The sequence below is a fragment of the Lytechinus pictus genome, chromosome 7 (assembly GCF_037042905.1).
Source record: "Lytechinus pictus isolate F3 Inbred chromosome 7, Lp3.0, whole genome shotgun sequence".
Taxonomy (NCBI): Eukaryota; Metazoa; Echinodermata; class Echinoidea; order Temnopleuroida; family Toxopneustidae; genus Lytechinus; species Lytechinus pictus.
In genome coordinates this window covers 22,524,357-22,539,425 of record NC_087251.1, presented here as the reverse complement: position 1 = coordinate 22,539,425, position 15,069 = coordinate 22,524,357, and the positions used below count along the sequence as shown (strand labels likewise).

Here is a 15,069-nt window from a genome sequence, read left to right as displayed (position 1 = left end):
CGCATAGAGGAAGTGACGCCACAGAATGGAGGGAGAGATTGGAAATGCTTCACGGCATTGTAAGTGACAAGCCAAATAATAAGGAACTCATTCATGTGACCATGTAAGAGGATAGTGGTCTTCAGTCGATGTTGACAATGCTATAGTTGAGGAAGAACGGGGACAAGAAGAGTCAATATTATTGAGGTCGGGGATAAACAAATTACCCCGACAATTCAAGCATCATTTGCTGAGCAGTGTAAGGTGGTGGGTCAAGGATGCTAAAATCAGTTGAGATAAGTCTTCCGTCATTTGGAGGATCTGAACAAACACTCAGAATCATAAGGACGTTAAACAAAAATCATCTTGTCTCTGAAGATTCAGTTAACTTGACATTTTTGAAAACAAATTGCACAAGAGTAAGAGTGATAATAGCCGCGGGTTAGCGAAAGTGAGAACTATAGGGCCTTAATTATTTATGACATAGTCTCTCAACTAACACAATTATGATATGAGAAAGTATTTTTCCTCGGTCATTGCGCTCGCTCGTACTAACAAAAGTAATAGTGGTTTCGGAAACAAACAGCTGCACGAATATTATGGAAATGAATACAGAATAATATTTAGTAGTTGGCATAAATAGCATTTTCCCCTCCCCTGGACCGTCGACCACTTCTCTTTTTAGTCGGAGCTCCCGGACCACCACCAAACCCCCCAAAAATGTAGAACGCTCCTATATAGTTGATATTCAAATACACTTTTTACCTCATTATTGCTCATGATCAATCATACCACTATATGTTGTGGATTATATTCTAATACATTTCATGTAATATGGGTGTGCAGGAAAACAATATCATATAAGCACAAAACCACGCCCACTTTAATACACATGCACACATAACAATGTTTTCCAACCTATTGCATTTACAAAAGTATGTCATTCTCATATTTTGATACATTATAACTTTCTTTATGCTTTTAGCATGTTCAGTTTAAAGCCTGCTCAAATGGTATCACACAATTTCATAAACTTATTTTCCTAATCAAATGAGAAATAAAATATACTACACAATCAGATCTATGGTAAACAGAATAGTAAAATAGAACATTAATGTACATGAAAACGCTACTCAAAGACTAGGGAAAGAAGTACTCGTTTTCTTGGTATTATTAGTATTAGACAAGTCTAAATGATAGATGATAGATGATTTCATCTTCACAAAACAGTAGATACTCACAGTAATCCTACCACTGATAAAAGTATCAGGAAACTAGCACACATTATCTAACCGACGACAAGAAATCACTCCCACTGGGTGCTTAAAAACGCATGACAACTGGAAGGGAGAAATCCTTTGCAAAAGAAAATGGTACCGAGAAAGGGCATAAACGTTGATCATCCGTGTCATTAAAAGGAAGTCAGGAGTTATATAAAATATTACTTAAATCTCAAAGTAAATGCATGATTACAATTCTGTATAAAAACATATGTCCATAGACTATCATTTACTCCCATGCTACCTAATCCCTTTCAAATGTTAATGACAACTTTTGCTCGCGCTTTTCAGAAGAAGAAATCCATCATGCAGCCATAAGAAAAAAATGTTGCAGAATGTTGGAAATAAAAGAAAGCCTCAAAAATATAAAGACTCAAATAAGGGAAAGTGATCAGGAAAAAAAAAAGAAACGTGACAGGTTTTCCACTACTATAGGTGACTTTATTGCCGTAGGGTAGATAGTGTAATGGAATGATCTCTCTTTTTGATAACCCGCATTTTAATGATCAGAATTTTCTTGAACTTCTGGTAATGAATTCTTGCGGGGCTCGTCTTCAACACGTGGAAAACCTATAACTGATTCCGACCCAATACAACAGGAATAATACATAGGTTAAAAACTACCCTGGTCCCCGGGGATAGGAGACAGGTAGTCTTTTATAATTGAATATTAAAACGTGACTACCACCTGTATTATTTCAAGAAGTATAAGTTTGTGAGTTGATACTTCCGTTTTCACCCAGGGCACATTATCTACATGTAGCTTTTTGCTCGATGCCACAGCCTCAAACTTATCCCAAGGCCAACCGAGTAAAACAGGTAGGAACATTAATATGGTTATCCACATAAAAGTTGCGATCTAACGACCTTAGCGATGTACGGCCATTAAAAACATGGCCGCACCGTGTGAAGTATTTCCCCCCCCCCCCCTATACTCTTCAGTCGAGTCATTCGAGCTGGTGTACAAATTCAATATTTTAATCGTTGGTACAGAAGTTGCGTTACTGCAGGTCGTGTCCAGAGTTACTGACAACCCTGGCTTTAACTGTGCTCTTGCGTCTATACCGTAATAAGTTATTACCCTTTGTTATACTGTTAGATTTATTTTCCATTCAGTTCATAGTAAAAATATTTATGTTAATTTTCAAACTTCCAATGACCTGGTATGTATTTCGTAAAACAAAAATAAAAGGCATATGCCCCAAAACATCTTAAACAAAGAAGGTAGCATAGGGTAACTACACTGTTATAAAATGTATCCTTAAAATAAAAGAAGTTCCTGCAGCAGAGTCTCGAGACAACCTGTAATCTTACCAGATTGCGTAATCTTACATTATATCATGTACAATTACAGGAAATTGGTATTTGGTGTATGGAACCTTACAAATTTCCTTTAATAAACAACCTTTTTCCCCTTTTTAAACAGACCTGTTTTGTTAAATTGCAGAAAAATTCTGTTTTATGAATTGACAGAATGATTATGTTATTGCTTTCTGCAAAAAAAAATTTTCTGTAAAATCAGGTTTTTTTAACAGTGTAGATTTTAGCTTTAGAATAGGAAAGTTTTAACAAAAATGATAATGTGAGGATAGAAAAATATATTTAAAAATGATAAAAGTGAAATCGGTTTTCTTAAATTTCATTGTCGACAGCAAACTATTTTCAGAAGGTATGTCCATATCTACCAGAGATTGCAGCATATGAATGGCGATCGAACTTTCAGTTGTACCTCCGTAAACCGGCGTCAAACTGTCTGTTTTGTTGTTTTAAGCATCCTCCCTTATAAACACTTTGATTTCCCGATTGGTTTTCAACCGTGGCCCAGATTTGCTATCACAAATAACACGATACGGAAAAGGATTCGAAAGGGCTGATTTATTTCATTGCCACAGGAGGGAACCAAACGGCTTTGGTTTAAGATATGTTCGAGTTGAGAACGTATGAAGGATAAAAAGGAGACTTCCCCGAGCAGCTTGTCTGATTGAGCGCGATCAATTCAAATCCCGGAAATTTAATCACGTGATATAAGCTGGATTGGCGGGAAAACAGTGCGCGACGGAATTCGACGCGAGTAAATCAAAACACCGTCGTTCTGTATTCCGGCGTACTTGAAATCGATCTTCAGGCGATGTATTTCATAATCGATGGCGGATGAAAATCCGTGAATACATGGCCGAGACCGAGACATGGTCGAATTGTTGTCTTCCTTATTTTACTTTACGTAAAGGAAGATTTCTTTTTACACATTTTTCTCTTGGGAGGTATATAGGCAGTATATAAATTGCGACTTTGTTTCATCCTTTCCGGAGGTACACCTAACCAGGATGGTCTTGTACTCCGTTACATATTTCTTGACTTTCACCTTGAATCTCAGCCAATTTCTCCAGTTCATTTTACAATCATCACACATTTGCCTCATCTTCCAATACTTAAGGAATGAGGTATGAATTCATGCAATCTTGAAATACAATTTCATAACAGAGCTTTTCTTTTATTAAAAATTATAATGAAATAAATTAAGTATCTAAAAATAATATCACGAAGGGTGAATTACAATACACCATGATACAACTACAGTCCCCAAACATCTTACACACTCATATACTTGTATGAATAATTTAAAAAAAATCCTTCATCATAATGACCAACAAAGTCATACAATATCGGTAGGCGTTCAATTGATTTCCTTTTTTTTTGTCTAATTCATAAATAATTTATGTTTGAAATTTTGTGCCTTCTTTGCATTTTTTATATCCTTGTTACTTTTTAAGGAATCAGAATGTTCGACACCATAATTTTACAATACTTTAACCATCATAAATCATTTTGATGATAATCTGATTTTAATAGAATGCACATTACAGTCCGTAAAAGTAAGATAAAATTGTTTGTATCATGCATGAGATTAATTCATTATTATTGCATCTGACTCCCCTAATATAACTCGATGAATCATGGTACTGTTTTTTTCTTTCGCTCTAGTTGTTTTGTCTCGATATTGAGTTTTAAAAATATTTTTGTACATATTATGGAGAATCATGGAATGTGTTAGAATAGGAAATTGTTTTAGAAAGATTTGGGGGTGCGAGAGCGGGGGTGTGTAAGGAGAGAAAGAGAAGATGTGGGTGTTTTTTTTTCGTTTCTTGCTTGTTGTTCTGATCTTGAATTCTCTTGTATTCCTTTGTTCTTGGTCATAATCCTCCCTAATCTTCTCACGATTTGTTTTCCATATGCATATAAATGAAATAAATTAAGTCCCACATTAAGAAATCAAAAAGCCTCCACGGTCCACCTATACCTAAAGCACATTCCTAAGTCTTCCTCATTTTTCCTACGATTTATTTCCAATTCGTCTAATGCCAATTCGTCAAATTGCCAACTCGTCTACTATCATTTGGTCTACCATCAGCTCGTTCACTATCCACATGGTCTAATTGCCAATTCGTACACTGACCATTTTGTCTAATAACCAGTTGGCCCAATAGCCATTTAGTCCATACCACTTGGTCTATAATTGAACTAAGTGTTAATTGTGCAAAATGACTGAAAATGAAATGGATATTATCCCAACTGGTTATGAAAAGAGATAGCCATATACGAAATGGTGATTATACGAAGTGATGATTGGACCAAATTATTATTGGACTATATTGTTGTTAGACGAAATGTTGATGGACGGAATGACATAAAACTATATGAAAGGAGACCATGTGGTGAGTGGACGAGTTCGCAAGAGACGAATTGGTAATTTACCTTTTCTACGTACACAAAAAGACAACCTTTTTGGATGTAATTCACGATTTCTAAACCGGATGATTTTTCAGCCGGTGAATGACGCACCGACAAATCATCATACTTACAAATGACCATCGTCAGAATGTTATTTGACTACTCAATCAGCCTCAGGATGGTAATGAGTACGTTATCCGATCCTAACACGGGTAAAATTCCAGCGGATTGCATCAAAACACCACAAGAGTGGGGTGCATACATAGGATATATAACTTGGTTAAAGTGCACGATGAGTTCTGAGAGGAATTCAAAGGTGTCCAGTTCATATGAAATTACGATATATTTTATATTAACAAACTTTTATGGATCAATTAAAGAATTAATTGAAAGGTTAAGACATAATTTCCAAAAAGATACTAATACAACATTTTGATATACTTACAGATTTATCATGAGAAAGTTGAAGATTGTAACGCGCAATGTTTAATTGTTAACCACTTTTTACGTAATAAACTCCCATCAATGTTTTAGTACGTGTCACCAGTCGTGTTTACAGTTGCGAGTGACTTCGAACGACTTTGAAACAGCACACAGGATTTCAGAATGAGGGAGTGGGGCACATTCATTTTTGGAAGGACAAACTAAAAAAGATCATCATTCCTAAATCGAGCACTTTTTCACTTCTTCTCTAATGATAAGTAAAGAAAATGAGAAACAAAACAATTATTCACTTCGGAATACTTACTTTATAACCACTTCTAAAATATGGGCACACGAGAGGCGCATCTTACTACAGAGTATTCTTTATAGAGTGCGTATGAAAAAAAAGTTTACACTTCGAAAAAGTCCTGTAAAATTATACACTTGTAATATCCTGAAGATTTTTCCACATTTAAACATTAGTACAGATCAATTTAAGCAAACGACGATATAACTGTCAAAAAATATTTCTGCTTGAGTGAGCACCACTTACTTTTGAAAAGTTAGTGAAAAATGATTCGCGCAGAACTTTGAAATAGTTATGCGAATAAAAGTAGACCTTAATCATGAAGAACACATGGAATTTAGCTAGTAAAATTGATTTGAAGATATTTTTTACCCTTTTTAACTTGTTTCCTTTCCCAAAACACTTCAAAGAGTGCCATTGCGCCCCACCCCACTCCCCCACACACTGTGGCCATCGTGACAATATTTGCTTTGCACAGAGCTGTGATTTTCATGAAGTGGCTTAGGCTTGATTTTCATTTTGTTAATCATTGTCAAGCTTGGGAAAAGTGTGGAGAAACAAGTATTAAATGAAAAATGAAATGTAAACCCACTTTAAGTGATAAAAACTTAGTGAAAAAATGTTGGAGATGTCTGATATAAGCTTTTGTTTAAATTTAGTTATGTCCTCAGATCCAGCTGGCACAAAAAAGGGTAAAGGTTGTGCTTACTAAGTGTTAACATTTTGATTTTGGTGGCAAATTGTTACAAAATGCTTGCATGTATCCGTTTTATTTTAATTGACAATAAGTGCAAGGGAAATGTATGAGAAATGTTTCGCAAGCTTAATTTCGCCCTTTCCCCTTGACACAGCGTGAAAATGAGCATTTCTGCGCAAACAGATTTCTGCGAGCTTTACAAAAATGGACAGTGCTCACTCAAGTATAACATTCTGTCAAAATTTTTACTTTCATGGGATAGATGAGACCCAAACCGAAGAATATATGTGGAAAAATGACCCATATGTTGTATATTTTTTAATTCCCAGGGCTTTTTCAAAGTGTAAACTTTTTTTTGATACGCACTGTATACAAATTTTAATCCAATCGTGGGGAGGGGGAGCACGTGCCCCCTGTGTCCTGCACTTGTACCCATGCGCATGTATAAAACGTGTTCACTCCTTTCATTTTCACTGTACCCCCGTATCCTATTCAACTAAATCCCTTCTCTTTGTCTTGACAGGACTTACTAGTAATCATAACCCCTTCACTTGATTTCGATGCCTAATATTGAATGAAACAATTAATACTAGATGTTGGAGGCGTGTTGATTACTTCTACCAACACGCAGTAAGTCTCCGCTATTCTTAATTACGTTTTGATGGTTGGCTAAAATTTGTAAAACAAACTTGTTTGCGGATGTGTTAATGATGTCGGATTTCAGCATTGCAAAAACAATTAACAATAAAGCGCGAGTCGAAGTAAAACGCACTTGGACATCACATCTTGGATGAATGTTGCAATAACAACGTGTGAAGCAGTCAACATAAGTTATTTAATACAATCAGGGTGAGTTGTTTTACATAACATAACCTTATACTGATTCAATGTTTAATCGGTTTTCATTTCTCTTGAATAAACCTCAGTAAGAGAATATACGGTCAAATAAAGTTACCTGTCTAATTGAAGCAACATCCATCGAAACACAATACTAAACAAATCTGAGGTTAAAACACTGTTACTACTTCAGGGTTTTGTTTTTTTTTGCGTTCCTTTGACTAGAATAGACTCCTACATCTTTCCTTATTTCACTTCTCCCCTTCACAGTTGTATTTCTTTGAATAAGAGTGACGTCCATGGAGGTAAAGGAAATGAATTCCCAGTTGCATATTTACACTGAAACTGAACACACACTGTTAATTGAATCAAAGTTAAACAATCATTACATAATGTTAGCAGAGCAGCAAATTGAACGGAGGCTGGCAAATTGATGGGAATAAAATGCATTGAGTATGATTGATCCAAAGTGAAAACAAAGTTTAGTGAGAGCAAAGTAGATATTCATCAAACAATGAGTGTCGCCAGTTTATTTCAATTTACACAAAAGCGAAATACAGGGCAAGATATTAAACAACATTGATCTGTTCAAATCAAAACAACTCGGTATCTCACGTGGCCCGAAACATCCCACTCTAATGTAAATATAATTGATTTAAAGGAGATTTTTACCTTGATATTACCTGTGCCGTTTTAATTACACAAAAGAATGCAAATGCTCCTTTTTTTACACTTCCCGAGTTTCAGAAGAACCTCAACATAAGAATATTCCTCTAACACATTTAAATATACGTTCTTGTGGATATATACCAGTATCATAATTACTGGTACATTTTTTTTTATGTGTTGTGTTTTTCTAATTGATTCAACTCCGTTATCCCAACTTTAATACAGTGATGCCAATGGTGTAACTATAATGGACACTTTAAATTCTGTAGATTGGAAATCAATCAATGGTGGTTGTGAACCAATCCACAGGCCGATTTACAATGAGAGAAAGACTAAGTTCTAAATACATTATGTCTGGATTTCCCATCTCATTTCAGACTGGTCCATCACTGTAATGTATAAAGAAATCAAATAGCAATAGTTCGTTCCAGTCCGAAAAAAATATCAATTAGATTCAACCCCCTCCCTTAAAAGCTATGAGATTTGCAAAATTCATTTCTTCGTCAAACAGTGAATGTATGAAAATGTAATGTATTTCAAAGAACAACTAGGATGGGGGTTGGTGACTGAAATAAATACATAAATTATACATTCCGTATTGAAATCAATACCTGATCGAATGAATGCGGTCTTTCATTTCTTGGTGAGAGTGTGATGGGGCAAATTGGCTCCTGTTTTTAACATCCTCTCTATTTTTGGAGTGGGTTTGAGACTTACACCTGAACTGCACTTTTACGAGTGTTTATAGGTGAGAAAAGTTTCGACCCATACTCACGTAGCGGACGAGAAATTGAGATGGACGATGTTCGTGGTGACCATACAGGTTGACGTGGAATCAAATGCTGTATTTTTATTTTTTGACAAGTCATGTTTGATCAAGATGCCCGATTTCCACAATGTTTTAAAGCAATACTGGATGACTTGGGAGAAAATAATTTTACAGCGTGAAGCTTACGTAAATCCGACTATACTGGCCATGTGAAAATAACATTATAACAAAAATTGGCTTGGCAAAATTTATGCTCACTTTCGTGAGCAGTGAAAACAACTGCTGTTTAGTATTGACAAAGAGAACAACGGTTTTGTCTATGTACAATATATCACACATTTCAAACATATTCAAATATTTCAAATATATTTCACGCATGGAAACCCCTCTCATGTAGGTCCTATCGACTGTAAGTTATTTAACATGAAATATTCGACGAAAACTCGACAAAATGACCACATGGCACTTGTTCTCCAAATAAATACAAAGAATGATTGAACAAAAATTATAATTCAAAGATTTGGCAATGATTGAACACAATACCTAGGCATATTGGGAAATGTGGCGTTAACTTCGTAAATATAAAGCAGGTCTATGGCGAGTGCGTTATTTTGATCAACTTAAATGGAGGTGGGTTCATGACTATAAAAAAATTGAAGAATAACACCCGACCATTTGCAATTTGTAGGTCTCTTCGAACGACTCCTTTTGTCATAACATATTATTCACATTAGAATCTAGTTAGCTAATTTTGCTCAAGACCTGTATGATCTGATGATGGATTGTCTTTCTATTAATATCGGAGCTCTTACGGGATTTCTGACTGAATAATTCATGCATGTTCCCTAAAATAAGAGCCAAATACCAGAAATGGGAGCTCCCATGATGGATTTAGTCCATAATTTAACACTAGCTCGTTTATCACATGACCTGGTTGATGGATCACATGATAATGATTAATGACGTTGCACCAAAAAGGAGAGACTGTATATGGGCTTCATTATTGACGTAGTCATGATTATTCATATACAAATCTTGGACTTGTATTTTTCATATTATTGCCATAATTTAAATCTATAAAACTTTTTTTTTAATCATTCAACATGAGACGCGAATCTTTGTCAGTGGTCCTGACTGTAGCTGGCAAGGCAAGGGGTCAATTGAGACAATTTTTTTTTGTGTGTGTGTGTGACATCAGGATTATGGAGACCATGAAGGGGACAGTAAATTGTAGAAAATGTGCAATGCTGTAGGGCGAAAACGTTGAAGAAAAATTGCAATATCCAAATGAGCAGAAGTTTTTTGTCACAATATCCCGACGATGGAGCCGTAAATTGTGTTGTGCGATTTTTTTTTTATTACAAAATTATGTTTAAATGATGGACAGAGTGCGAAAAGATGTCATGAATAGAAACATGTACAGGGATAAGTTACTGAGATTCATGTATAAGCCCCCATTATTTTCAACTTTGAAAGATTTGTTTTCAAACCGTTGCCCTCCAACCTGCATTCTACCTCTGGGATCTATCTCGATCAGGTCTAATCGATGTCAAGATTTATCACTGGAGAATGACGTGATGATTACATGATTATTAAGTGATTATTTATGGTGCTCGGATAGTTATATCTCATACAAGTTTCTTCAATGCAATAATCTTCACAAACGGTTTTTCATGAAAATACTTTATGTAACCTTAGTGGTATACCTAGGCTACGGGTATTATTAACTCAGCAACGCCCTCGGCCTTCAAGAGATGGGTATGTTTCTACGGCATTAAATCTCGCAAATTTGGCAATGACGATGTTTCGTTTCCTGCGTGGCAATTCAAGGCAAATGGCTTAATTTCTCTTCTGACTTTCAAAATGACTTTTTAATACTCTCCAACATTATACCTTTCATTCAAATCTAGCACATTTTCCCACTGTCAGCATTGTAAAAAATATTGGGTAAAATTTTAACCATCACGAGGGTATTTATGTGTCCAACCAATTTGGGGCAGCATTTTACCCAATGCGGGAGGATATTGTCCAGTACGGGTAAAAAATAAGCAGCAATTACTTTAGAATGGGCAAAATTTTCATCACACTGCATAAATAAAAATGCCAAAAAGAAAGGCCCAATGTTGGTTGGACACATAATTACCCTCATGGAGCATTTTTACGTAATATTTGTTTAGAGTGTGCTCCATTATATAAAAAAAAAATAATAAAAGAAGGCCGCTATAGCACCCTATTTGTTGGTACATTAATTTAGCACATGTCAAAACATACGGATGAAGGCGGAATTGCCCATTTAACTGGCAGATTTTTTTAAATACATGTGTTAGATGTAGGAAATGATACTTGGGAACCAATATTTGACAATAATAGAAGATTCTTTCTCGTAAACATTATACGGAAAGACCAACAGGTGACTAGAAGTGCGTATACACTTCTCATTTTTCACACCCCAACCCCTTCCTTCAAATTTAATGTAATTTTAATTTGTTGTTTATCTATTCAATCACCTATGGGTTTGAGAATGCTACCTATACTTATCCAAGAATAATATTTCCAGTTGTTAAATGCATTTTGATTTATTTGTTGCAAGAAAAAGCAATGTTGATAAAATTGCCTTTGGTCAAGGGCCGTGTCGGGGTTTGAACACAGGACTTCCGTGGGGCACAGTCAGGCGCCATAGACCACTAGGCTACGGCATCTCGCCATAATGCACAAAACCCGGCTCCACACCCCCCCCCTGCACACCTTACAATTACACTTCCGAGTGAAGTGTGAATGAATATTGAAACGTCGTATTATGTACAAACGGAAACGATAATTCAACCACATTTCGTCTCCACCCATATACCTCCATACTGAGAATGTTGTCTTAGAAAGGAATTTATCACTAACAAAATGTTGCGTGTTTCCAATGAAGAAATATATATATTTGGAATATCAAATTAGGGAATAGTTGGGTCTTTGCACTGGTTCATTATTCGCTACAACGATTCCATCTCTTATTTACATAATAATCATTCATCAACAGCAACACATTTACCGCATGAAATCTCATCGGTCTTGCTAACGAGGGAAAGCTTCTATTTGATTTAGCACGAATGGTTGAGCGATTTTTTTTTTTTTGGGGGAGGGAGGGTATATAAAAGATGCGTTGGAGAGAGACAGGACTACCATTACATTACGTAAGTTATACAATCTGAAAAAACCCCACACAACTGTTAATATCTGACTAAATCACCAAATATGTTCAACGTTTAATGTTTAGTTAAGGAGTAACATTACATGTAGCTATGAATAGGAGAACGTCATGTAGAAGAAAAAAATATTAACGCAAAAAAACTAGCACAAAACGATGCAGTTGTTGCTGAAAATAACACCAAATATATTCTGTGTATCTGCTTTGTAAGTATGTATTTCACTCAATCCTTTCATGTGGAAAAGATCAATTCAAACACAACTAAAATAATCTTGTGACACCGTCTTGCAATGCTAAAACTACCCCCCCCCCCCCCACAAAAGATGCCAAGAGCATCGTATATCTCCTTGTCATAAGATTTTTTTTATTATAGGTTAAGTATCTGCCAGCAATGGTCTAACAAAAACCGTGTCTATTGTAAGAAATTATCATTTTAACACCCCCTCTCCCCTCCCTTCTTTCTCTCCCTCCCCCCTCCCCCCTCCCCCTCCCCCTCTCTCTCTCTCTGCCAAATGATCATATCACAAGACATTACAACAAAAGACCCGCAACTTTCCATGAATCCAATTTACTTTTTGATAGAGATAGCTTTCATTCAAATATCCGTTTATAAAAAAAAAACGTTATTTATTTCTTTAATACATCATTTGCAAAAATGTTAAAATGCCACATTTTCCCAATGTATCCGCCATGATTCACGAGGTTTGATTACTCCTAACACGGTGGATCGTCAAAATAGCAGTGGTTACAACGTTTCCTATTCTTTTCAAGATACCACAATCCGTTATAAAACCATGAGCTGTCGAGTGAACAGAATCCCGGATTGTTTCTATTTCAATGAAATTTGGTATAGCAAATCCAACCATGCACAAGTGTTTATTGGAAATGACATCCGTCGCATTATAAACTCTTAACATCATGATAGAAAACCGGAGGGTACTTGAATAACAGGTTTTTGTTTTACACTTCGAGAATGGATGAATATTCTTTAAATATAATTAAAAGCCAGAATATTGGTTTTTGTATAAAATTCAAAAGGTGATGGACTATATAATACGACAACGTTAATGTAAATCATTTGTGCAGTAAAAATACTCAACTTATTGATTATATTCAAATGATATAATAAAATGACTTCAGTAGCTTGAGGGGGGAACTGAATAGGTTTTCAAAAGTATTGAAACTCTTTAGTACAATGATATACATTAAATAATACATGCAATTCATCGAGTATTCGTGTTTCTTAGTGCTCACGAAGCCGATTGCCAATTAATGTCCCAAAGATACGAAGTTACTGGATGAAAATGTTTGTAAAGTTAGAATAACATGTCCAGATCATTTGAAATTATATATTTTGGGACCTTCTTTATAATTTCATACAAGATTTATAACCGTATATTACTACCCGCACATGACAAAGCGAGAGGAAGGATCTATGGAAGATGTGAAAGAAGTATTTTCCTAACGATACCCCGGATGAATTAACGACAGAATCTCGGCAGCACCATCCGGGAATGGAAAAACAAACGATTAGTTTTACGTCGGCTCACTAAAATACGGCCAAAGATGTCGTTAAGATAAACATGCACATGCAACTGTAAATATTACTTGGATCCGGCAAAAAGACCGTCGAATATTTCACCCCTTTCCAATCTAGTCCAAGATATTTTTATTCTACCCGATGAAAGTATTTCACATTGCAAAGTTTTTTTTCCCGCCAAGAGCTATTCACCGACGTATAAATAAGAGGTTGGTCATAACATATGGCTGTCGCCATCTTGCGTGACCCTGTATTTACATCGTTATCCCTTTTTCAACTTAAATCCATAAGCCTATAATCAAGTTTAGATAAAGATTTAACTGCATCATTTGAAATAATTTCATGAAAGTACGTCTCGGCCTACTATTCGCTTAAAATTCCTCTTCTAGATTTTCTTTTTCAGAATTCTTTCCTAACAAAATTCCTTGATAATGTAGGTAGCAGTGTGACACCGAAAAACCGATATACCGATAAAAGCTATTATCGATCCGATTGGAGTCAGCCTCATTGGTATGACTGCAACTTGGCATTCATCGTTCATTGCCCATGCAAAAAATGTTCTACAATTTGATTCTATTAATAACCTCTAGGGTCATATTAAACGATTTACATGGAGATTACAACACTATTTGATATCCCGTAATATTGTGACACGAGGTTCAAAGAAGGGTTTAAGACAATCATTGAACCCATCCTGCAAACTAAAGGCCTGTTTTAAACTTTGGTAAATGCTCAGTAATGTAAATCATCGAATTTTCCAGCCTGACAAAGGTGTGGCGACTATTCCTAGTTTTGTTTTCATCCATATATTGATTGTTAAAATTCTAATTTCACATTTGATGATATATAGCGCCCCCTATTGGTGATGACTGCAAAAGTTATATTTAAGTTTTTGCGTATGCATGTCCATGGCATATCAGTAAATTTAAAACGAAGATTTAATTCTAAAGAATCCCAGTCTTTATATCAGAGCCCTCTCGCATCAAAGAAAAAAAAAGAGGGAAAATGGCGGAGGACAGAAGTAATAACGTCAAATGGCGAAATGAACGTGATTGGTGTTTTAGCTAATTATATCCAAACAGTGATGATGTCGTCAATTTAGTTAATAGATGAAATTAGATCATTGTATGTTAAGATACTAGCTTCTGAGTTTATAATTTGTTAAAATTTTATAAGCTGAATATGAGAACTATAGGGTATGTCATTTCACACAAGAACGTGTTGCCAGTTGTGCGTAACTCTTTTTTTTCTACGAAGGGGAGAGGTACTTGCCGGACAGCCACCCATTATTCTGTACCCTTTGTTAAAAATATATGCAAGAGTCGATATTTTGAGAATCATACCACCGTCTTACTTTAATGGTTTTCGTTTCATTGAAAACAACAATCTGGATAAGATATACTTAACGTCAACATGGTCAAAGAAGTTCATCGGGAATATCCCATTCATTTTCCCCCTCTTAGCTGCCGTGGTTGATTTTAAGAATATCACGTGAGCTAATGGCTCGATGAAGGCTATTACCAGTAATCAAGATGAATGGTCGTTTATTAGGAGCATTAAAACGGCAATGAATATGATTGGTCTCTATCTTCAGCTGAACATGGCGACTTCGAGACGCTGCGTGGTGATCGGCGAAAAAATTG

At 35.6% G+C, this 15,069-nt stretch overlaps 1 protein-coding gene across 2 annotated transcripts in view; it reads right to left on the bottom strand.

Moving 5' to 3' along the window:
- The window catches only part of LOC129265390 (thyrotropin receptor-like), a 128,550-nt gene that overhangs the window by 77,410 nt on the left and 36,071 nt on the right, over nucleotides 1-15,069 (bottom strand). Inside the window, exon 1 of one of the 2 annotated variants that reach the window (XM_064102221.1) lies at nucleotides 5,434-5,555. The exons of the other annotated variant lie outside the window; for it this stretch is intronic. Coding sequence (XP_063958291.1) covers nucleotides 5,434-5,444 — 11 coding nt within the window. The 5' untranslated portion in view covers nucleotides 5,445-5,555. Of the gene's footprint in view, nucleotides 1-5,433; nucleotides 5,556-15,069 lie in introns of those variants that run through there. 2 annotated transcript variants of the gene reach the window in all.